At 42.3% G+C, this 26,111-nt stretch overlaps 1 protein-coding gene across 18 annotated transcripts in view; it reads right to left on the bottom strand.

The window, feature by feature from the left end:
- Positions 1 to 26,111, bottom strand: part of ADRA1A (adrenoceptor alpha 1A) — a 97,410-nt gene that overhangs the window by 42,832 nt on the left and 28,467 nt on the right. The window contains exon 3 of one of the 18 annotated variants that reach the window (XM_032471051.1): positions 5,108 to 6,346. The exons of 16 other annotated variants lie outside the window; for them this stretch is intronic. In XM_032471051.1, the coding sequence (XP_032326942.1) occupies positions 6,030 to 6,346 (317 nt within the window). In that variant the 3' untranslated portion in view covers positions 5,108 to 6,029. Of the gene's footprint in view, positions 1 to 5,107; positions 6,375 to 26,111 lie in introns of those variants that run through there. One more of the 18 variants, XM_032471055.1, reaches the window with a different exon arrangement.

Raw genomic sequence — 26,111 nt, 5'->3', positions numbered from 1 at the left:
CAGGGTAGGTGCCTGTGAGCAGATCATGCAGAATCAACTTGATTCTGTTGAAGCTGGCGTTAGCCTCTGTCATTGCTTCTAGGGGTTGTGTAGCCCTGCTCCGAAGTTAATGCTTTTCTGGGGTCTCGCCTGAGCCCGGAGTATGGAACAAGGTCTCCACTCTAGCTGGTTTCACCTTCAGCGTGTCCTCACATGTGTGGCCTCTGCAATCTCTGTTGAGCTCACAGCCCCCAGGGATAATAAGTGAATATTCTGGACTTTACACCAATAAATTCAACAACCTGTATGGAATGGATAAATTCCTTGAAACACACAAATTTTCAAAGCTGATATATGAAAAAATAGAACCTTTGAATATATCCAATTATTTGGAAATACCAATGAGCTAAAATTGCCAATACGATTTGGAAAAGAAGAACAAAGTTGGAGGAATGATGTTTCCTAACTTCATGACTTACTACAAAGATACTGGCAATCAAAACAGCATTGTATGGGAGTGAGGAGGGGCTAACGGATGAATGGAAGGGAACAGAGATTCCGGGAATAGGCTACACACATGGAGTCAACTGATTTTCAAAAAAGGTACAAAAGCAATTCAATAGGGGAAAGAAAAGTCTTTTCAACAAATGGTGTAGGAATAATTGGATGCCTGTACAAAAACAAAGATGAACTTTGAATTGCGCCTTACATCATATTCACAAATAAACAATTTAATATAGATTATGAACCTAAACATGAAAGTTAAAAGTATATAAAGCTTTTAGAGGAAAGAAACAGCAAATTACCTTTGTGATCTTAGAGTAGGGTAACATTTCACAGCAGGACTTGGAAAGCAATAACCATAAAAGCAGATAACTAAGCTTCATCACAACTAAAATTTTTGCTCATCAAAAGATAACATTAAGAACATGACTAGACAAAACATAGCCTGGGGATAATACACACAATATAAATGTCTGAGAAAATACTTGTATCCAGAATATATGAAGAGATCCTACAACTCAATAATAAGAAACAAAGAATGCAGTAAAAAATAGATTCAAGAATTGAATAGACACTTGACATAGGAAGACAGGTAATGATTATTAGGTACATGAATATATGCTTAGCACAATCAGCCATCAGAAGCATGTAATTCAGAAGTACAGTGAGACGCCACAGCATGCCCACTGCAATGGCTATAATAAAGGAGACCGACAACACCAAATTATGGTGGAGTGACTGGAATTCTCATACGTTGCTGGTGGGAATGTCAAAAAACACTGGAAAGTTGTCTGACAGCTTCTTATAATGTAAGTTGATACCTATTATATGACTCAACAATTCCTAGGTATTTACCTAAGAGAAAGAAATAAAAGTATATACTCACAAAAAGATCAGTACACGAATGTTCAAAGCAGTTTTATCCATAATAGACCCCAAACTGAAAACAACCCAAGCATCCATCAACAGGAAAATGGATGAGTAAATTACCACATATTATACAGTGGAAAATACTCAGCTTTAAAAACCAGCAAGTTATTGATACTTGTAACAAAAAGGATGAATCATAAAAAAGATTATGCCAAGTGAAATCAGAGAAGCACAAACTAGTATAAACTCTGACTGTGTTTACATGAACTTTGAGAATCTGCAAAACGAATCTATGGACATGAAAACCAGTACTGTGGTTTGATTAAGAAGAGCAGAGATTCATCAAGAAGGGGCAGGGAGTGATTAAATATTCTATATTTCTGTGGGGAGAGGATGATGGGGATATACTATTGACTGAGTACAGAGTTTCTATTTGTAGTGATAAAAACTTCTGGAAGTAGAGTGTGGTGATGGTTGTGCAACACTGTGAATGTAATTCATTCCACTGAATTGTACACCTAAAAAAGTATGTGAATTTTACAGTGTGTGAATTATATCTCAACATAAAACTGTATGAGAAACAATACAAAAGTAAATCACATTGGGAAATAAGGTAGATTAATGGTTATACAGAGGTATAGCTAGAAATGTGCTAAGGGTGGGCATATGGGCATTAACTGTGCAAGGCTTTCAACTTTTCTCTGTGTTTGATAATTTTCATCATAAAAGGCTGAGGAAAAGAGAGCGTTCTTGTCTTAGCATGGCAGTGTAATCCCCTGATGCCTTGTTCCTTTTGCTGAGGAAAACTAAAATTTCTGGACAGGTATTTAAAAACAAAAACTAAACTGAAGACTCAATAAAATAAATAAAAGATAAGAGTGAAAGATGCTAGACTGTGAGTGGGTGTCAAAACTTGGAGAAGCAACTGGAGGGGATAGGGTTGGATGGGGCAAGTTTCCAATGTGTTTGCTTGCTTCTTCCTCATGGCTCTGCCTGGAGGGTTGGTCCTAGCTGTGGGGCTGAATGGTGGTGGTTACATCGGTAACTAAACTTTCAATAAAAAACAAATTTTCTGGCCAGAGGTACCATAAAAAGAAGTCCTTGTGGGCCAGAGGTTGGAGGAAATACCAAAAAAAGATAACTGGAGAAGTATATTCCCTAATTTTGCATATGAACCCAGAGAAATCTCAGGCTCTTATCCGAGCCACCATGCACTGTGCATGTGTGGGAGATACCCAAACAAATACAGCAAAAGCTTAGAGAACTGAACTGAATCACTTCCCACAGAAAGCAAGTCAGAATTTGCAAATTCAAAAATGTCGACAATTTCCAGGGGATTACAAGAAGACCTAGAGTCTGCAGAACAGAATGTTCGTAATATCCAGAATACAATCTAAAATTACTCAGAATACAAAGAACCAGAAAAATGTAACTCACTGTCAAAGAAAAACTCAACGAAAAGATGCCAACCCTGGGATGACTAAGATGTTTGAAGTATAAGGAAAGACTTTAAAACATCTATTAAAACTATTTTCTATTAAAGAAAACATTTGAAATGAACAAAAAGATGTGAGTTATCAGCAGAGAGGTAGAAACCATAAAGAAGAACCAAATGGACGTTTTAGAATTGAAAATATAATACCTGAAACTGAAAAAAAAAAAAAACAACACTGGATGAGCTCACTAGTAGGGTAGATAGCAGAGCTTAGAGATAAATCAATAGAAAGTATCCAATCTGAAGAACAGAGGAAAAAACTGAAAAAAAAATGAACAGAGTCTCAGGCATCTATGGACCAATACTAAAGAATCTGACCTACACATCACTGGAATTCTGTAAAGTGAAAAGCAAAGACAGAATAGAATATTTGAAGACATAATGGCCAAAAGCATCCCAAATTTGACAAGAGACAGAAATTTACAGATCCAAGAAGCTCAGTGAATCTCAAACAGAATAAACTTAAAGAAAACCATGCTAAATACATCATAATCAAACTGCTGAGGACCAAAGGTAAAGACAGAAGATTTTGAAGTAGTTAAAGGAAAAAGATTACACACAGAAGTGATTCAAATTCTTGCAAATATCTTATCAGAAACCGTGGATCAGAAGACAATGAAACATCTTTAAAGTTCTAAAAAAAAAAAAGCAACTGGCAGCCCAGAATTTTTGTGCAATGAAAGTATGTTTCAAAAGTGAGAGAATTTGTCAGCTGTGGACCTGCTCTACAAGAATTGTTAAAGGAAGTTCCTTAGGATGAAGGAAGACTATCCTTATTTGCAGATGATGTAATTGTGTATATAGAAAATCTCAAAGACTGACTCTACAAAATAATTACGGAAACTAATAAACGCATTTAGCAAAAGTCGCAGGATATGTGATTAGTATATAAAAATCAATTGTACTCTTAAATGCTAGCAGGAAACACTTGTAAAATATAAAGTTAAAAAAATCCCACTTACAAAATCACCTAAAACACAAAAAACTTAGGAATACATTAAAAAAATCGTCAAGAACTTCTATGTATTTTTGTGTGTGATGACTGTACTTGAAATCACTCTCTTAGCAAATTTCCAGTGTTTAATACAGTATTATTAAGTGTAGTAATCCTGTCTATACATTAGATCTCTAGACTTATCCATCCTACATAATTGAAGCTTTGGATCCTTCGGCCAGCATCTCCGCACCCCCTCCTGCCCTACCCCCGCCCGGATCCTGGTGACCATCACTTTACCTTCTATTTCTGTAAGTTAGAATTTCTTTTTGTAGATTCCACATATAAGTGAGATCATGCTGTATTTGTATTTATCTGGCTTGTTTTACTTAGCAAAATGTCCTCCAGTGTCATCCATGTAGTCACAAAAGTCAGGCTTTCCCTCTTTCTCATGGATAAATAATTTTCCATTGTGCATATGCACCACATCTTTATCCATTCACCTGTTAACGGACTTGGGCGGTTTCGGTAACTTGGCTACCACGAATAATGCTGCGATGAACATGCAAGTGCTGTTCTCTCTCTGTCATCTTGCTACTTCCTTTGAGTAGGTACCAAGTGAGATTACTCAATCACATAGTAGCACTTGTAATTTTTTTGAGGAATCTCCACGGTTTCCCATAGTAGCTGTATTAATTTACATTCCAACCACTAACGTACAAGGGTTGCAGACTAGTGTTTGCCTGGGGGCACAACTCCACGACTCCAGAGTTGAGGTCTTAATTATTCTAACATATGTCACTATTTATTTAATGAACAAATGATCATATAAAATGGGGGATCTCTAAACTAAAAGTTTGGGGTCTAATTCCAGAATGACCACTAAGTCAGGTAAGCATGGTGTATCCCATCGGGAGAATATCTGATGCCGTAGAGGTTGGCTGCATTAGAGATCACATGAGCTGACTTACGAAAAGTAACAGCAATTATCAGGTCTGATAGAAATTTAATTTATTTTTATTGTTTTGTTAGTAACAGCCAGAGAGAAGCCATGAAATTGGGATTTCATAGGTCATCAGTGAGTGTCAACGATGGGGGTGCATTAAAATCAGCTCTGGAGTCACAGAAACACACACACACACACACACACACACACACAGAGGCATCCCTCCCAGGCTCCATGGATGTTGATTCTGGGGATCTGGGGCATCGCTCTGACATTTTTTCCTGATGCTGCTGGTGACTTGGATGCTCAGTTTAGGAATCAAATCCTGAAAGATCAGTTCGATGGAACTTCATTGTGACCAGTGAGATTGAGGGTCCCCTATGCCTCCCTCTTTACTTAAAGTCATCTTCCTAGTTTGCCCAGGAAGTTCATGCCTGCTGTCGTGGCATAATTATTCATAACACTCTCTTCCGTGCTCTAAAGTGTCACAGGTTGGACAACAAATTAACACTGAATCAATATTTACTTGGTTAGGATCAACAAGATGGGTGTATCGTTTGCACTTTAAAGATGAAGCAAATCATTTGCTGTAGTAAAGAAAGAGACCAAGACCTAGCACTCTTTGCATGTTCACTATGTGCCTAGAACTTTCTAAATGTGTCCCACGTATTATCTCATTTAATTTTCCCCCAATCCTATGAAGTATTATTACAGACAAGGAAACAACAGGAGCCGCTGAGTAACTTGCCTGAGGTCACGCAAGAAGGAAATGGAAGAGGGTTTGAATTCCCGCAACCCAGGCATCCAGGACCTGGGCTGTCAGCCTCTACCCCTTGGCTTTCCCACCTGTGGCCACATCCTCTTTGTCTGAAGACTGAGCTGGCACGTCGCTGTAACAGTTTTCGTCCTCGGAAGGAAGAAAGAAACTCTCTATTGTGTCCCCGCCTCCCGCGCCACCTCTGCTCTCTCCCCGGCCCCAGCATGACCCACTGTGGGGAATCGTCACCGTCCTATTTTTAACTGGGCTGCAATTCATTCAGCTTTCTAATTGTGTTTGTATGTAAATAATTTCCACCCCAGCCTTCCTTTGGATGCTGCGGTGAAATCAGACCCAGGAGCTGAGTGTTTACGCTTTAGAGTTTATTTTTTAAATTGAAAGCAGGCTTCTGTTTCTCTCTTGCTTTGTGGTATAATAGATCAGAAGGTGTAAAAAGTATCAGTTAATACAGTGGCCCTAGGTAGGGGGAAGAAAAAGCACAGTTCAAGTTTTCTGTGGCTTCTGGCTCAGTTTTAGTGGAATGTTAGTGCAATGCCAGAGTCTGATAAAAATAGAAACTCTCTGGTGTCCAGGCTCTTCTCCAGATGGTGCATGGGAATCCGGACAGTAACTCATCACTGAGAGGGTCACCATTAATTAGTGGGAAGATGTCGTCTTCACACCGGGCAGTAAGTGAAGGTGGCTCAGAGTTCAGAGCTGCTGATAATGCCGGAGAATCGGAGATGCTCCCTGAGTCTCTTTGGGAGCAAGTCTTTGGATTAATTAAGAGCTCAGTCACTGACTGTATAAAGCAGCCACATGCCTTGAAGGACCAAACAGGAAGAGCTGGTGCAGTTGAGCCTGGTGAGAAATGGCGTGAGGGAAAGTCCTGGAAAAGGGGAAGGAACCTGCCATGAATCCAGATAAAGGAAAGTGACATCCTAGACTCCACTTAAGGGAAGTAAACGGAGAACAGGGCAGAGCCCACCGCCACAGGTCACCAGAGCGGGCGGGGAAGGGGCAGACGTTTGTAAGCACTGAAAGAGGATGGATGGGTGGGAGGAGGGCCGGGGCTCGCATCTGTGTGGACTCTCTGCTTCTTTCCTGGGGGCCTGCAGAGCTTCACTGTGGCCTTGTTCATAATGTAAAACTTCTGCAGAGGAAGTTGCTACAGAAGAAAATGTGCTCCATGCATGAGCTTAAAATTCCAAAAGCCCGTGGCTCATCAAGGTCCTATAATTAGGTAGAATCAATATAAGAAAAACAAGCCTTATAATAGTTTTCCAAAGATGATTACTTTCCTTCATAAAGATTGCAAACTTTCCCCCTTTTCATTAAGCAGGGCCTCCTATGAGAAAGTAGCTTCTGGCCTTGGGTGAGCCGCGTGCCTCTCCAAGCCTCCCTTCTTTATCTGGATAATGAGGATGATCATAGCCGTTTTCACTGGACTTCTTTTAGCAGTTAAATAGCAATTATGTGCAAGAATCAGGGAAGGTGACTAAGCGTCCTGGTGGATGCGATCTAGATTGTTTTGTAACCTTAGGTTGTAATCTGATTTGAAAATAAGTACCTCTTTAAAAGTTACTACAGATTTCTGAGTTCTTTGTTTTGCGAAAAATTGCTTGTGAAGTACTTCCTTATGTAACAGAAGCCATCCTGAAATGAAACTAGTCTAAAAAAAAATTCATTGTTCTGTGCAGTTGCAGCTGTACCTAAAATAAAAGTTATGGATGCTTGCTGATTTCTTAATTTAAGAAATGAAAGTAATACACATGATTGGTACCATTAAATTGGAAAGAGTGATGTCACTTTGATGCTTTCGGATTTGACGACAAGGCATCTCTCCCGCTGTCAATTCTTGCTAATTTTTATGATTTAGACTCAACGTCACCTATCTGAGAAGCTGCTCTGGAATGCCATGCTGTATTATTGATCCCTCGTAACAGGCAGGTAGATCCCTTCAGGAGAGGGACTGTGCCTCATTCAGTTCTGGGTCTGTCACCTTGTCTAGTGGATGGAGGTGCTTTATTTATTGGATAAGGGAATGAATGAAGATTTGTGTTGATGAGAAACAATGGGAAAGTGTTCCCTTGGGTGGGATGTGGCATGAACAAAAGCAGGAGCATCCTTAGAGTACTAAGGAAAAAGCAAGGGAGGTGGCCTGGCTAGAGGGAGTCCTGAGAAACAGACCTGCCCCAGAGGCTAGGACCCACCTGCTATAGCTCCTCCCCTGTAAATTCTGTTCCCTCCTGCCTTTTCAAGCCCACACAAGATGGCGAATTCTTTCCATCACCACCTTCTGCTCCTCTCTGCTGCTCCTCTCTGGAAATAAAACCAGTTCCCAAGTCCCTTAAGCTATATTCTCTGCAATTCCTTATTTTTTAAGTTCATACTTGGAATAGCTTATATATTTACTTGGTTCAAAAATGAGAACAATATAACAAGGAAGGCACTGAGATGTCATACCCCCAGAGACTCCATCTACGCAATTCCCCCTCAACCCTGGCAGGAAACCATTTTTACTCATTTCTTGTTTATTCTTCCAATGTTTTATTTTATGCAAATAAAAGAAAGTATGCCTATATAGTTTTATTTGCTTACATTTCCTACATAATATGTAGCCTACTGTATAAACTGTTACATCTTGCTTCCCCCCCCCCCCACTTAATACATCCTGGTACTCACTTCCTTATCAATGTTGTAAAGAGCTTTTCACCCTTTTTCATAGCTGGATAGTATTCCTATTGTGTGTATTTAGCATAGTTTATTAAACCAGTCCCCTCTTGCTGAATACTTGGCTTGATCTGTCTTTTTCTTACTATACACATTGTGGAAATGGATAACCTAAGAATTTTGGAGTTTTAAAATTTGGTCTTTTACTTGTTGTTGCTTTTGCCTCTTGGCAATCTCCCTTAAGACCCCACAGATGATTTCCACACAGGTGACAAAGCCCTCTTGCCTTTGTGTGTTCCCTCCCCTGTTCCAGCTGCCTGCAGAATATTACAGTGTTGTTATCTTACAGACATCTCAACCACAGCTCTAAACTTCACTTCATTTTGTCCTCTGCCTTCCTCTGCTTTGGTAGGTTTTCCTAAGAAAAAGGCATTTGCGCCGAGATGTCACACTCTTTCTTCTACTACTAAGATTTCAAACTTCTGTGACGTTTCTCCTTTCATCTCCGTATCCAGTGAGGCAACAAACTCAATTTTTTTTTTCTTGTACAAAAATTTGGGGCATACATCCTTTCTTTTTTTTAATTAAAATTTTTTTTTAGTTTTTTTTAGGGGGAGGGGTTAGGTTTATTTATTTATTACCATTATTTTTTGATAGAGGTACCAGGGATTGAACCCAGGACCCCGTGCATACTAAGCACTGCATCCTACCACTGAGCTATACCCTCCCCATCATCCTTTCTTTTCATTCTAATTGCTACTATCTAGTTCAGGTCCTTGTTAACTCATACTTAGACATCTAAAAAATATAATATAATTAGTTTTTTCTACTATAATCATACAGAAGCTTTTGGGGGGCAGATCACCATAATTTTGATGGGAGAACATAAAATCTTCTCTACTTCAGTGATGTACAAGTGACACTTAAATAAACATATATTCAGCTTCTACCTCTGTGAATGCTAGCACAGGCACAGGGCCACACATGGAGTGCAGGGATGGTCTGTTCCCTCAGAGAACTGAGAGACAGTCATGGCCACCAAGTTAGCCTCGTAAAATGCAAAATGATGTCACCTACTCGAAGGAAGATGAACGAGTGACCATCCTGAACATGGCTTACCTCTGTAAATGGCTTGCTGTATAATTTTGGCAAAGTCTCTCCAGCAATTTGGTTCTCAGATTTCCTAGATGGTTAATAGAACATCTTCCTTAGATTATTCAACACTCTTTTGTGTCTCAGCCTGTAAATTTTATCACAGCAGTGGAAGTTGGGTTCTAAGAAGGAGATCTGCCCTTGAAAACTGCCCTCTTCTTAACTAAGCCCCACTGGCTTGGGCACATCTTTTTTTGTTAACTGTGAATGCTTTAAGCTCAGAGGTCAAGTCAATAAAAACCAATATCTTGACCAACTTGTAATGTGGTTATCTCAAGTACCAAAGTAATATTTTTTAAACAAAAAAGTAGTCATGTAAGTTCTCGGGCAGGCAGTTTCCACTCTGGGTTAATTTCACGCTGCATTTCTGAATTCCCACTGCAATTTCTACTGGGTGTAATGGTGACTATGGATTTTTTTCCCTTGCTCCATCCTAAGAGCTGGTGACAAGCAATAAGCTTAAAACAGCTGCTCCGTTTCACTGGGGAGAACGGTTGCACACGGACCCTGAACGAAACCGTATGTTAGACTCTTCCAGCAGTGCACTAAGGGGGGAAGTGGAGAATCTTTCAAGAAGCTCAGTTAAAGGTAGCTGAATATTTAAGGGATGAGCTGAAGCATCTTGAATAAGAAGGCAGGCCCTTATTAACAGCCCACTCCTAAGTCATACTGGCAAGGCAGACCTGGCATGTTCCAGCCTAAAGCGTGCACAGTGATTTTTCCTTGCAGAAAACCAAGTAGTTCATTAGAGAGATGGCATAGAGATTTTAGCAGAGACAGGAACCCATAGTTCATGTCCAACTTCCAAATCCAACACCCCTACTCCCATAGAATCACGTATAGACAACACATCTTTGTTCCTTGGATGGCAGGTTTTGCAGTTATGTTTAATTTGTGTGCTTCCTACTTGACTGCCCCCAAAGAGTTTGAAAGTAACAGAGTTGCCTTAATTTAGGTTATTTTTTAATTTTAATTTTAATGGAGGTACTGAGGATTGAACCCAAGATCTCCTGCATACTAAGCATGAATTCTACCATTAAGCTATATCCTCCCCAAGAATTGCCGTAATTTAAACTATGATTAACCAATTGTTTGGAAAAAAAAATCAAGATTCACCTGGCATGGCATTTTATTCTTTCATGATTTCCTCCAAATGTGTTTCTGTGCTCAGTCAGTTTTGGGGGTTAATTAACGTGAATTGAAAGGAAATGCTTTGCATCCAGGCAGGACATTTCATATGAAACACTAAATCCATTAACAAACATAAACTCACTCTGGGTGCATTTATGTGTTCGTTATCATTTTGTGTGAGGCCCTTGAGAGGGAAACAGAGACAGAGGCTGGACCCTGCCTGTAGGGGGCTCACCCTCCAGCTGCCTAAAGCGAAACTGACCCTTATACCAATCTCTCTTCAGTCATTGCCACTAAACTCCAGTCCACTCAGAGTCCACTCACAACACTTTTCATCAACACATGTATGTAAGTGGGGATCTACTCTCAAATTTCTTCCATTTAAAACAAATTGAGTTTTTTTTAATGATTACTTTTTTTTTAATACCAATTTTTCTTTTGTATTATCTTTTCTTTGAGGCAGGGGGAGGTAATTAGGTTTATTTATGTATTTATTTTTTTAAGTAGAGGTACTGGGGATTGAACCCAGGACCTTGTGCGTGCTAAGTATGCACTCTACCACTGAGCCATACCCTCCCCCTGCAAATTGAGATTTAACTGAAGATTTGTAAAGAGTCCAAAGCTTCAGTATCCAGCTGAATGTGGACATTCAGTCTGTGTTTCATTCTTCCCAGTATAGGACCCACATAAATCAAATAGCCAGCTTATTCCTGAACGTAACAAGGTCAAGTAGCTCTGATAAGTTAGCATCCTTGCGTTTTTCTCGTTATTTTATTCTCCATTGCTCTAACCTTTGTTTCAGCCACTGTGTAATAGGGCATTAAAAACAAAAGGCAATTTCATATGTAAAGGTCTTTTAAGACTGGAATCTAAAACCTAGACAAAAATGAAGGGCAAGTCTTAGAGCGGACATTTCTCTATAAGATTTGGAGCAGGAGAATAATTTCTCTACAAGTGACAAGGTCTTGATTCTCATTAGGTCAAGTTTTGTAGCCTGGGGCTCACAAATTTGTTTTGTTTGGCCAGCACCGTATTTCTAAAATAAGCCCAAGGCTTCATGATCTGTCCCCATGTGGTTCAAGAAACCCACATCTCTTGATAATCAACACCAACAAATGCCCATCAAGCAGCATTAGGTCAGTGTGACATTGATGCTTTGTTTCCAGCTACCTCTTCCTGCTGGACTGTAGAGAATTTTTTTTGCTGTCGTTAAACTTAACTATATACTTAAAGGGGGATTATTAAATTTTATCCATTACGTCTAGGTGTTTTGTTACAAAAGGTTTTTCAATATGCCTTCTCTGTCCTATTTCCAAAAATTAGAGTCTACATGTGATCTTTAAGTCTTTTTAAGAGTATTATTTTAGAAGTTTTTATCATAGAGGTTAATTCAATATGTCTTGATGAGAATTTGATAGTGAAAAATTTTGAAATTTGGTCCATTGACCAATAAAAGGAATAAAACACATGTTTTTCTAAATTGTTAAAATTAGTTAAATATATAACATTTGGTATTAGAGGTGAAAGCTATCCAACAGAGAAACTCTGGGTTTTTAGTTTTTCTGATAATCTGAAAAATGACATTTATTATTACTTTCGATTTCACCAAATCATATCCATTAAAAGTTCAGTTCAAGAGATAAAAGAAAGGAGATACAATCTGAATTTTAAAGAATTTTTAAGTGACAAGGACTACTGTTATGTAAAAATGATTTTTTTGAATACTAAAAATGACAGCAACTCAGAAAAATACAAAAAGAAAGTTAAAGGTCATCTAAGACTTCAGCATCCATAAATAACTACCATTATCATTGGCCAGTACAGTCTGAAAATGAAAAAAATGGATGGATGGATGGATGGATGGATGGAAAAAAACTTATAAAATGGCGACATATGTGCTTTTTTAACTTAAAAATATTAAATTAAATTTATTTGGCAGAAGAAAGATACACTAAAATCAAACTGAAGTAATCATTTAATTCCAGGGAGTGTTTCATCACTATATCAAATAGTAATCACTAACGATATTCAAGTTAAGAAAAAGAAAAGATTCCTTGGAATTTTCAACATATATATCATGTCATCTACAAGTAATGACAGTTTCATGTCTTCCTACCTAACCTGTATGTCTTGAAAAAAATTTTTTTTGTTGCAGTGCAGTCAGTTACAATGTGTCAGTTTCCGGTGGACAGCACAATGTCCCAGTCATGCATGTACAACCTGTATGCCTTCTCTTTCTTTTTTCTTGACTTATTGCATGGGCTAGACCTCCCAGCAGTATGCTGAATAAGCAGAGTGAGAGTGCACATCAGTGCCTTGTTCCTGATTTTAGGGCAAAAGCATTTACTCTTCTCACCATTATGTCGAATGTTACTTGTAGGTTTGTTGCGGATAATCTGTATCAAGGTGAGGACATTCCCTCATCTGCTCCTAGTTTTCTGAGACTTCTTATAATATCTGCATGATATTATAAAGCATTTGTCAAATGCTTTATGAGCATATGATTTTTCTTTATTGTGTTAATATGATGGATTACACTGATTGATTTTCAAATGTTAAACTAGCCTTGCAGCCTTGGAATAAATCTTGGTAATGATATACAGTTCTTACTATATGTTGCTGAATTTTATTTGCTATTATTTTGTTAAGGAATTGTGCATTATATTCATGAAAGATATTAGACTGTAGCTTTCTTTTTCTCCTCTCCTTCCTTCTTTTCCTCCTTCCTGTCTTCCTCCCTTCTTTCCTTCCATTCCCTTTCCTTCTTTTGATTAATGTTTGCATAGTCTGTTTTTTGACCGTTGCTTTATTTTTAATTCTCATATATCAGTATATTTGAAGTCAGTTTCTTGTAGACAATATATAGATTGGTCATGTCTTTAAAATCCACTCTGCCAAGTCTGTGATACAAGAGGCAAAAAGAGAAAACACAGGAAACTCATCACTGTGTTATTCCTTGGGTCTGAAGGTCTCCAGCTGGTATACCTTCGCTCCACCTTTCAGGATCTTCTTAAGTTTACTTTATAAATAATTTGCAGGATTTTTAGTTGGAATTAGTGGGACGAGTAGGCAAAACTACATCTACTCCATCTTCTGGAAGAAGTACCTAGTCACATTTTGTGAGCATTTTTTGTTGCTATTTATCCATCAGGAGTATAGTATATACTATGGTGGTTTTGAGAGGAGATTTTTGGATGCAGTCTAGCCAATATTCACCACTCTTCCACCATGTATGATCTTGGCAAGTGAACGAATAACTCCAAGACCTACATTCTTCATCTGTCAAACTGCACTTATCTCATGAATAGTTTTAAGGGTTAAAAGAGACTGCCCATACAGGTTATCAGCAGGTAGCTGCACAACACAGCACCTGCCTTCCACACTGCCACCTGCTGAGCTCCGCCCTACATGCTGGCACTGTGCTGGAGGCTGGGCATGGGTAGCAAGTTTCTTCTGCTTTTTCACAAAGCATCACCTCACAGAATTCATTATTTACGTGCTCTGGCATGAAACACGTCCCCAGTGAGCCTTATCTCTGATTCCTCCTCTCAAAAAGTTGCAGAAAGAAAGTAGCTGAGGTTCACTGACAGATAGTTCATTATTCCCCCATGACAAGTGCAAATTCCATGAAGAAAAAGAACCTTTCTTCCACCTTGGAAATGGGGACAAGTGGCCTGGCTCCAGGGGCACTGGGATAGCTATGAGGCTGCTTGGGTTCTTGATGTTTGTGCCACCAGTTATGTATGTGGCACCAGGAAGTTCAGCTCCCTTTCTTCCAATGGAAAATGGAGGATCAGAACTCGATGGCTCAAGACCCCCACCAGCCCCATAATTCTATTATTTACACCTGACATGTGCACATTTTTGTGACAACAAGGAGACAACGTTACCTGATGTATGTTATGGTTACAGTTGTAGAGATGAGGCACCAGAGGTGCAATGAGACCATGATTTGGTCAAAGCCTTACAATAAGACGGTGGCAACAGAATCTCGAACTCCAAGCCCTCAGGTCTTTGCCCCGCACCGTAGTTGCTCTGAGCGCATTTGGAGGAAAGAACTCCTCGGGGATGGAAAACACAATGCCTGGTGAATAGATTTGCTTCTTTCTCCTTCCCGCACCCCTCCTGCTCACCCCCCACATCTGTTAACACCAGCCCTGGTTTAGGTATGTAGGAAAGAGGAAGGGAAAGAATGCAGAACAAAAGAAACAGAGAGCACACACACACACACACACACAAAGTAGAAAGGATGCTTAAGTAGCTTCCATCTGTTCAGATGAACAGTTAAAGAAAGTGAAGACGAGGAGGAGAAGTGACTTGTCCCAGGTAACGGGGGTTTATTTAGTATTTAGCATTTATTTAACAAGGGACAGCAGGGCCTGGGAATTAAGGCCAGAGTTCCAGTCTCCTCTGCTGCTCTCCGGCCAGGAAACCTTGTCAGGGCTGCCTCTCTGAACTTTATTTTTCTCATCTCTGTAACGGGGGTCATGATACCAGCTTCCTAGGGTGACTGTGTGGATTAAATGCGACAATGTATGTAACAGAGCTGTCCAAGATAAGAACGTAATAGAAGAGAAAATTTATTAGTTTGGAGTAGAACCCAGAGAGTGTTTCAACCAAGTGATCTTCCTGATATAATATACCGCCTTCCTCTCCCCTCCCTCCTACCTCAATGCCAGCTCATTCCCTTAAGCCCTCTAATTAACTAAATAAAGAGTGCAGACAGGGCCTATGTAAAAAACGCTCCCTGAGCCAAGTGGAATCCTCGGGGATGCAAAGAAACCCACATGGCCAATTACCATGGCATCATTTCATTTCCTGGGAGTGACTAATACCCAGAGATGGTCACTTAAGCACTAATTGCAGGAGGACAGGTAGGAATCACGTTCAATGAGCCCATCTTTATTTCTGGGGAAAAAGACAGCAAGCATCTCTGATCCATGAGTATGCTTGCTTCTTCATCTGCAGAAAGAGGGTGGCTTCCGTTCCCAACTGGACGTTGGATTTCAGTTGCATCGGTAATTGTTCTTAAGCTAGTGGGCAGATTTACATCAGGGAACTGAATTACCAGCATGATAATGTGCCAGCTCCACTCTGTAAGCATCTGATTTTCCTGAATTCAAGTACTGCACAAAACAGCGGTGCCTGCATGCTGCAAAGAAGCCACCAACACCCACATGTCTCACCTTGACCTTCCAGGCCTCCGTCCCCATGTCTGTGCTGAGAGAGGGGGAGGGGAGGGTACCTGCTTTAGGAGGGTTTCATGAGCTCTCTTCGCCAAGGACTGCTGTGAGTCATCGCTCCTGCCCCCTCGCTCGTTTTCCACCTTCCAACTGTAGTTCATTTCTCTTCTTCTTTCTTCTCCTTCCTGCCTTTAACCACCCATCCATTCAACACCAAAGCGAGAGAGTCGGGTTGCATTACAAAAGGTGTAAGGCAAGCAGGGAGGAGGACTGATTCCCTTCGTTTCTTAATTCTGCCCGACTTCCTTACCTACAAAGACACAGTGAACACGTCTGGCTGGTCAGCCTTGGGTCTCTCATCCCCCAGAGGTCGTGTTTACTGCCCGGCAAGCCATCAGCCATTTTTGTCAAAATGTCCTAGTCCCTCCTACTTAAGTCCTACTCACTCCCTAAGTCCAAATCAAGTGCCACCTCCTCAAAGTCTTCCTTGGTTACATCAGCCCTCATACACCTCCTTCTGCTTTTTACATAAAAGTTCACTTTGTAATTATGCACCGGTTGTATTGTCATGTAATTTAGACTCCGTGTCCTGATTTAATGGTCCTGAAATGAGGTGACCAAATCTCCCATCTCTCTTGCATCCTCCACAGGTGTCCTGGTTCAGTGCTAGGCACAGACATGGTTGCCTATTTGATAACTGCTTAAAACAGACAACCCTCCAATTTCCGCACGCTGGTGTCTGCACAAGGATGGGAACGAGGTAAGCCACAGAAATGGCTTTCGGGGTGCAATGGTTCAGTTCAACACAGAACACCCTTCTTGAGTTCCTCCAGCATTCCAGGTACCGAGCTGGCCCCTGGTCAGATCAGAAACACACTGCGCAGTGCAGCCTTAGCCTCCCCTTGCTCAGGGTATGGCCTGCCCTCCTACACGCGGACCTTATTCTCATCGTGGAGATAATGAAAACAGGGCACCTTACAGCTGAGCCAGTAAATGCCAAGGCTCAGCTTAAGTTGGATTTCCTTCCGTGACCTTCCTCAGGCTGTGCAGCCGTAAGTTCCTTCATTTCTCCCAAGGAAATGAAATGAGGAATGCTAGAGGAATTGACAAAGGTGATAGTTTCATGGGATGATCTTTTGAATCTATTTCCTCTTGGCGGTTGGGTGTTCTGATTGGCAGGCAGCTCTTGGGTAGGCTCCTCCCACCTGTGGCCCTGCCACCCCCTCAGAGCTTGGGGTCACCTGCATCCAGGTCATAATAATAAAGGACCACATCATGACTTTCATGGTTCTAGCTTTTGCCTCCATGAGCCTCTTCTTCCATACAAAATACAAAAAATTATGGTTTATGACTCTGTTGGTAGAAAGATGAATATATTATGTATGACTACATTTTCTTTGAGCTAAGTATTTATTTTCTGATTCGGATTTTAAAGAAATTAAAACTTTCCATGAGCCCTTAGAAACATCGTGGCCCGTCGGTACAGTGCTCATCCAGCCTGAGATCACCTCTTCGTGGTCCAAACCTCCGTGGTGCTGGGCTGCCCATGCCTCTGACACCTGGCTCACGGGGCTTGATTTGCACACATGGGGGTACACAGTAGACAGATAGCAGGGTCCTGGCCTCTTGCTAGCTCTCCAGCACACGGCACAGTGCTCTGCCCAGAGCTGGGGCTCTATGTGCATCAAGAACACAACTGTGCATGACTGGACAATTTCCTTGACTCAGTAAACCTCAGTTTCCTCATCTAGAAAATGGAGCGCATGATTTGCACCCTCCTCATGGTATTACTGTGGGTGAAATGATATGATTCATATTTAACACAGAACCTGTCACTTGGTAAGCACTACGGAGATGTTAATTTTTTAAATCATTATGATTTAATGTGACAATGATTCTTATTTATAGAATGCTAGGGTTTTCAAAGAACAGCCACAGGATGACGCCGTGACTATAGTTTTCATGTCTCACTGCAGCCAAAGCTGGTTTATGGAGAATGTTGAGATTTAGCAGAAAGGCTCTAGAGTAAGACAGATGTGGATTCAAGTTCCACTCTGCCACCTACCAGCTAGGTGACATGCAACACGTATTTAATCTCTCTGAGACTTCAGTTTCTCATCTGTGAAATCAGATCATCACAGCAGTTACTTTAGAAGCACTAAAAACCTGTCCTGGGTCTCCCTGTCCCACGCTGCCTCCCCTCTTTTTCTGTTAAGGAAGAAGATTGGTCTAAACAAATGCCTCCTACTTGCCTGTGGTTCAGGCAAATGCCTCAAAGTCTTCATGGGAGACCAGGAGGTTTGGTATTAAGCTCAAGGATGCTAGCTCCTTTTCCCAGTCCCATTTGTGTTAAAATAAAAACACTGTACACCTGGAAGGGGTGACGCACAGGTCCTTCATCGGTCATTAACACTTTAGCATAAAATTGCTTCTCCAGCAGCTGGTGGAAGGAGGGAAGATTTCAGAATCCAGGGCTGGGGGCAGAAACCTGGGTGCTGAGGACTGACTGCGTTTCTTTCTTTGTGCATATGTCGTTCCTGTGCTATTGGCTTCACCACAATATGATGAAGTCCTCCTGGTTTTAGAGTGACTACACTCCCCATGGACCTCTTCTCTGAGAAATGAAGTCGTAGGGTGTGTATTTCAATTCTTTCTAGACTTTGCGGTCAGTGGCCAAGAGTCAACTGACCTAAACACTGGGAACAGCAACCATGCCCACTGCTGTGCGAGCACGTGCATTTGCCAGGGACACAGCATCACCTCACGCTGGACGTCCTCGGTTAGAGCCCGGGACCTGATCCCAGCCCTGCCTTCGCCACATGCAAGCAATATGAGCCACATCTTGGGGTTCCTCCATTTATGTTTCTTCCTTTGAATGTGAATAATAACAGGACCTCCAGGGCTGTGTGCATGAGGCGGGGCCGGTCAAGCATACAGTGTCTAACATGTAATTTTGCAAAAGCATCACCCTACAGTACAGCAGAGCCGTGCTACATAAACTATTGCTGGAAACTGGGAGACACCAGGAGCCGTGGTGCCTTCTAGCTGTCACCTGAACTGAGGACCAAACCACCATGCACCCTGACCAACGTGCCTGCCTCACTTGCTGGCAAAGCCAGAGTCCGGATAAACCCTGCTGGATACAAGATCGTATGACAAGAGGGGGAATACAGGGCAGGCAAGAAAATGACCACAAATTCTAATGGCTACTAGTGGTCCCCACAGAGCAGAGCTGCCCGGGAAGGAAGCAATGGGGAGACAAGACAGCTCCAAAAGAACGTTATAAAAAAAATGAGAAAGTGAAGAGAGGTGCATGTTCCTTACAGCAAAGAGCAATATTGCAGATTCCAGGTCATCCCATATTTTTCATAAATTAAATTTTAATGGAATATTCATTGGCCCTTAAAATTATGTTATAAACTTCACTCCTAAGAAGAAAGGGCAAGGAAAAGTTTCAATAAGTGGATAAATAAAATAATGACAAAGGAACAATAAACAATAGTATAAAAAGCTCAATCTGACATCAAAGAAACGCTTCATTCCACTTCCGAACACACGGAGCCTGCATTTGGAGTTTTTTTAGGAACAAGGGCAAAGAAATAGTCTCGGGACTCAGAAGAAGACCTCAGAAAATGGATACTAGGAAGAGGTAAGTAATTTCATAACACACGCTCCACTGACAGACAACCCCACACACTCCTGCTAAGTGTCTTCAGGGGAAATACTGAAAACCCTAATCTAAGGTGCAGGCAAGCTGACTGGAGGCAGGTTCATGAGGGAAATAGTGGCTTTACATCCCTAAACGCAGAAGAGGGTGGATTGGGTGTTGCAGGGAGAAGAAATGTCAAATGCTTGGGGAGAACATGACGGGTGCGTGAGCAAGCCTCTTACAGACTTGATTCAACTCTCTCTGTCAGAACCGTGAGGACCCACCCACCTGCATGAGGCAGAATTTCTGGGCGTGAGGCTGGGCATCTCTACAGTTAATAAGCTTCCTAGGTCATGCTTACATTCACCAGAGTTTTAGCACCTGCCACCGAGATACCAACGTCTGCTTTTGGGCAGGGCCCGTTGGTCCCCTGTTGGGGGAGTGCAGAAGGCTGGATCAACACCCAAGACCATTGTTAACAGAAGATGCTTCGTGGTCTATTCTGTCTGCACCTGTGCTTGATCCTTGGAGGAAGCCATGGATACCCTGCTTTCAAAGAAAGGGGAGGACCTGGAGGGACCTGGCTATGAAACCATGATGCTCCCTAAGAACTCGCTCTTGTCAACTCCCATTCCAAGTCCCGCTTTCTTCTGCTGCTTCCGGGACCACAAACTTAGTCATCAGGACTCCTTTGTTCTTGAGTGTGAGTTTGACCACATCTGGACCCCAGGGAAGTGGCTGTGAGAGGATGAAGCTCTGGAGCCTGACTGTATGGCTTCAATACAAAAAGGGGAAGAGTTAGCAGAAGGTAAAACCAAAGATGTTTGGGCTGCAGGGACAGCACAGTGGAAGCTTCCTCAGCGCGGCTAAGGCGAGAGTTGGCAGAGATGATGGTTTACTTAAGGAATTAGCTGAGAAATAAGCTGTTCTGCCCAGTCAGCTCAGCTTCCAAGACCTTGATTATTTTCCTACCCTGAACCGATTTTAGGAAAAGAATTGCTCAAGTTTTATCACAGTGTCAACTACTCTTTCTACAAAATTTTAAAATATGATTCTGCAGCCTCTCAACACTGATGTGGGTGACTGGGGATGGCTGGGGGCCCTGCCTCTCTCCCAGTCTCTCTCTTACAGACACGCACACATCTTTTTTCCTCTTTATTCACTTACTTTCAGAAGATTAAATTATCTGATGGAAGCCCAAGATATTGGTCTTCCTAAGTGTCTTTGTTCTCACTGATGCATCGTTACTTCCCAGACTGAGGTCTTTTATAAAGAAATACGCTCGGGAGATGAATTGTCTGCGGGGGTGGGGATGGGGGTGCAGCGAAGCTCTGGAGCACAGGTCACTGGAGCTGTAACCCCGTCGCGGATCCTTGGCAGCTAAGGCCAGATCCCCTGCTGACTTGTCAAACTCTCACATGGATGTTAAGAAGATTAAGATAATAGCATGTCCTAACATAGCTAATAAGAAAGATTTAAAACAATTGGCAAAAATAGATCGAGTTGTGAAATGCTTATTAGGGATAATGATTCTGTGTCACAGCTGGGGCTCAGAGGGTCAGTGCGGTTTCACACACGGAGAAGAGGGGAGGAGGGGCTGTGATGGCCAGACAGGGGGACGCTGTGTGGCCAGCGCCCAGCCAGCCAGGCAGAGACACAGCGCCTGGCAGCGAGCCCCCCACACCCCATCGCTGATCATGGCCAACTTGGAGAGGGTGTGGAGGTGACAGAAGTGCCAGGTCACATCCCACGTCTTGGACACTGGAGGAGGTGAATCTGTGCCCAAATATCCTAAGTGGATTTTTCCCAATTTAAGAATAGTTGCTTCAATCCTCCCTCTGTGGGCACGTCAGTGACATGCCACTTCTCCTGTTTGTTTTTAGGGACAAGAAGAGCAGAATCCCACTCACAGGGAACCAGCTAGGGACCCTCTTGGGCCTGGGGTGGGGAGCAAGCCCGGAAGCTCCTTCCATGCCCGTCCTGCCTGCCTTTGCCCCGCGGTGCTCTTTTTCACGTTCCTGGGCTGGTGGCAGTGGCAGCAGCCCCACCGGCTGCAGGCTGTCCCGCCCTGGACAGCCACACGCGCGCTCCGGGCTGGGGGCTGGTCCTGCTGGCCTCCCCTTCACGTCTCCCATCCATTTAGAGGAAGGAGTCACCTGGAGACCTAGGGACTCTCTCAAGTCCATCAGCCTTGTCTTCCCCTCACCAAACTCCTTCCTTTCAACAGGGAAGAGACAAGGTTGGGTTTGTAGTGAGAAAGGACGAAAATCAGAACAAAACCCTACTCAAAGATGAGCACTTAGGTCTTCAAGCAGGCATACAAGCATCAGGGAGCTCTCCCACGTTGCTGGTGAAAGGATGTCCCTGCGTCTTAAGAAGGTTATCTGGCAGCATCTTTTAAATTTGAAAACACAGGTGTACCCTTTAAACCAGCAGTCTTCAGTTTTTGAAATCTATCTCATAGAAGCCAAAGCACCTGTGTACATAAGCACCTCTGTGAGGGAGGAGTGGGCAAAAAGGAAAAAAGAAACCAAAGGATGACACTAAAAATTCAAGCAGATTATATAGATCAGGGAAGTGGATTGAGGTTCAGACTCTGGGAAGTAGACTCCACTCTTGCAAAGCTGACTCTGAGATGGAGCTTTGCCTGCAGGCGGTTTATGGGATGTGACCTCAGGATCACGCCTGTGGGGAAGTGAAGCCAAGCCCAGTGGAGCTGGGAGAGCTCTGGACAGTTGCCCCAAACTGGGACGAAGGCTGTCATTGGATGTGGCTGCTCCCAGGAAGGAGGCAGCCCCCACGGCAGAGGGGAGACCGAGCCCTGAGCCATCGGCACCCCCAGCGCTGGGGGGGGGGTGGTGGCTGCTTCGGTCCCGGAGGGGAGGGGCCCAGCACGGCACAGCATCCACTGCGCGGGACACGATCCCATTTATGTGTACTTGAGAAATGACAGCAGCGTGTGTGCAGGTGTATAAAGAGTAAGCAGAAGAGAAGAGTCAGATTTTCCATTTACTTCTAACACGGCCAATTCTGAAGCCTAACCAGGCTCCACACCAAGGGGAAGTAGCGGAGACGGTCAGCCGGGGCAGTTCTGGTGGAAACACTGCCTGGTGGCTTCCCCTGGCCTTGTCACAATGGAAACCAGGCGCCCAGTCTCCCCGCGGAACCAGCGTCCCCTCCTGAGAACGCTGCCTGCCTTCTATTTTTGAATGGGTTAGAAATAGAACCAAGGGACACATTTCATCTCCCTTTTTGCTTGTCAGCGGTGGGTACCTTGAATACGAGTTTGAATCGAAATCAAGCACAAAATGCAAAGTGAAGACCGCCGGGGACCCCCCCCCCCGCCCGGTCTCCCTGAAAGCAGAACAATATAGGATGCTGTAAAACTGAGCAATTTTACAATTGCTCTGACCCAGCCCGCACTGGGAAGCCCAGCAGGTGACTCAGTGCAGCACCCTCTTGAGACCAAAATGCCATTTATTTATTTTTATTTTTAAAATTAATTTATTTAAAAAAATTTTAAATTGAAGTCCAGTCAATTACAAGATGCTATTTAAAAATGGGAAACTCATAATCAGACATACAATCAATCCTTCTCCCAGCGGCTCCTTGCACCCCATCACTAAGGCAAAGCAGAGAGAAAGCACTGAGCTTGCGTATTTCTCCCAAGACTGCCGTTCACAGTCACCTGAGGGAGATTTTACTTCTACCGGCAGGTGCCTGAGGGACAATGCAGAGGAAGAGGAGGCTGACCCAGAGCTTAAAGTTCCATGTCTCCATTGGTAGGAAAAAAAAAGATCTGACACTTTGCTATGTTCTGATAGGACATCTTCACTTATTTAACATTGTTCTAGAAATAAGAGCTAATGCGATTAGCCAAGAAAAAGGTGATTTATACATACTAGAAAGGAGGAACAGAGTGAGTAAAGGCAGATGATTTTTGTATACCTGGATAACCGAAAAAGATTAGCTAAAAAAATAATTACTAGAACTGTATTAAGCGAGCAGGAATGTGGCTGGTTAAACCTAAAGCATATTAAAATCTAAGCTTTCTTATACAGAAGGAATCCTTAGAATATAATGGGGGACAAGATTCCATTCAGAGTAACAATAAAAATATAAAATACCTAGGGATGCGTTTAACAAGAAGTGTATGGGATAAACAAAAGGAAAGTTACAAAAACTGACTGACTTGAATGAAGTGGTCCGTGCTTGGATGAGGCGTCTTTATATTGTGAAGACAGCATTTTCATTCATTTTAATATGTAAGTTAATATAGTTCCAAATTAGAGCTCATTTAGACAAGAAAAATCTAAATTTTATGTGGAAGAATAAATGTGGATGAAAAGTCAAAATGAGATGGAGATTGTCTTATTCAACATGAAAATACATTCTAAAATTACAGTTGACCATGGAACAACATGGGGGTTCAGGGGCGCCAACCCCTCGTGGAGCGGAAAATCCACGAATATCTTTATCCTCCGTACACAGGGTTCCGTGTCTGCAGATCCAAGCAACCTGGGATCATGTAGTACTGTGGTAGGTATTTACTGAAAAAAAAATCCACATATACGTGGATCTGTGCAGTTTCACCCCATGTTGTTCAAGGGCCAACTCTACATTAATTTGTAAATAGTGGTACCAAAACAGACAGCAGGCTGTCTGCTGATCGTTCAGCCACTTCCGACTGGTCCAGGCATGGTCCAGCACTCTCTCTCTCTTCAGCTGACCACGGCCTCCTGTGGATGGCATTTCGTCTCCCGGCCACCGCCGCCCAGGGCCCACAGGAAAAGCAGCTGTGGTCCCACCCCGTGGACTTTTATCCCTTTTGATGGTACTGGGTCAGCCTCCAGGGTGGGGACATTAGAACATGTCCTTTGGTTCTGCCTATAGGACACCAGACATCTTTGAGAGAAGTGACCCATCCCATTGGAACAAACTCATATTTTCCACTTGCTGTCAGCCTCTTGCTGGATTGTAAAATGTGCAACAACTTTCATTTTCATTTTTCACTTGTCTCCTGGACTTCTGATGCCTCACATACCACGGCTTCTCAAATCTACACGGAGGGCCAATTTTATCCAAATCCAACATGTACCAGTCCTTTTTTATTTAATGTAAAAAAAAACAAATTATAAAAAAAAACCCTTAAATGCCAAGCAAATACAAACTCCGAGTTTTATTACTACATTCAACAGACACAAAAATGCTCTGTCATATTGCTATAAACATTTTTAAACACTTACTCTCTTCCCAGACCAGTGACAAACCGTCACCGGCCGGGCACCCGTCCACTGACTGCACACTCTAACCCCATCACCACCAAACTGGCTACCACTTTAGGAAAGGATTCTTCACATCCTGTGATCTAGGTAACAAGACAACGTTACATTTGTATAACACTTAACTTTTTATAGCACTCAAATCTTTTCCCGCACGTGACTCTCCAATAATATAATTCTTAGGCAACTGGGACCGCTTTTAAACAAACCCCATTTGTGAGACTTAGATCCTGGCAGAGATACTCAGTGATGTGGCCAGAGTGGTTAGCGGTGAAGCTGGAACCACTCACCTGAAGTGTTGTGATTCACAGCCCCGAGTTGTTCCCCACTCCTTAAGGGAGCCACGCAGGTGCTGATGAACTGGATGCTGATCTATGTGATGAGTCTAATCTCATCGACCTGGTCCACAAAGCATTGTAAGTGCTCAAACTGTAAAAGTCCCTTCCCACGTTTCTCAATCCCATATACTTGAAGGGAAAGCCCGTCAAATTGTCCAGAGCCCTGGGGCTAGGGATATTGTTCTTACATTGCATCCTTGTGTTGGTAGAAAAATTTCAAATGATCTATAGTTTTCAAAAAATAAAAAAAAAGATTACCAAAAGGGAGGGATGTATTAGAGTTGGGATTAACAGACACACATGACTATATATAAAATAGATAAACAATCAGGACCTACTGTACAGCACAGGGAACTATATTCAATTTCTTATAATAACATATAATGGAAAAGAATCTGAAAAGAAAAAATATATATGTATGTATATATATAACTGAATCACTTTGCTGTATACCTGAAACTAACATTGTAAATCACTACACTTCAATAAAAGTTTTTTAAAAATAGCAAATATCACACTGCAGCAATGTCACTGAAAACTCTCACCGAACTCTTCGAGAAGTGTAGCAAATTACTGAGGCTATGTGACCATGCCCAAGGTGGCACTGCTCACCCAGCTGTCTTTCTCAACCTGCAGGTATATTATACAAGAGCAAGTAAGTAGCCTTTCATGTGCCAAGTTTGCAAATTCAACTACAAAGAGATCTCAGAAATTTCAAACAAAATCTTTGCTCTTTATGCAGAAAGGGATACTTTTCTCTGTTTTCTACAGGAGGGGCCAGCGCTGGCGTTTGGCATGGGTGAGAGCAAAGCTAAGTGCTCCGGTCACCTAGGGCTTCCTCCATAGGGCTGCAAGGAAGCAGATGACCAGCCCAGGAAGGCAGCGTGGTGCGGGGATGTGGGTGCAGAGTCCGCGGGTCCTGGTTTGAATCCCATCCCTGCCAGCCCTAACTGGGTAAATGGGCCTTCAGTTTGCTGTGCCTAACAGAACAGTAATTATTAAACAAAGGTATAGGTAAATGGCTTAGCACATAAGTGCTGGAAAATACTTGTCGTTAGTAAATAAATTTTTAGAAAAGCAGATAGAGTTCACTTCCTCTACCAGGCTTCTGCCTGCATCTCTTCCAAAAGCCCCTTCTGAAAAGATTTTCGTTTTATTTTTGTCCCACACCAATTCCATAGTATTAAAATAGTGCCGGGAGGAGAGTGAAATCTACAG

The sequence above is a fragment of the Camelus ferus genome, chromosome 31, assembly GCF_009834535.1.
Source record: "Camelus ferus isolate YT-003-E chromosome 31, BCGSAC_Cfer_1.0, whole genome shotgun sequence".
NCBI lineage: Eukaryota > Metazoa > Chordata > Mammalia > Artiodactyla > Camelidae > Camelus > Camelus ferus.
This window is presented reverse-complemented; position numbering and strand designations above follow the sequence as displayed.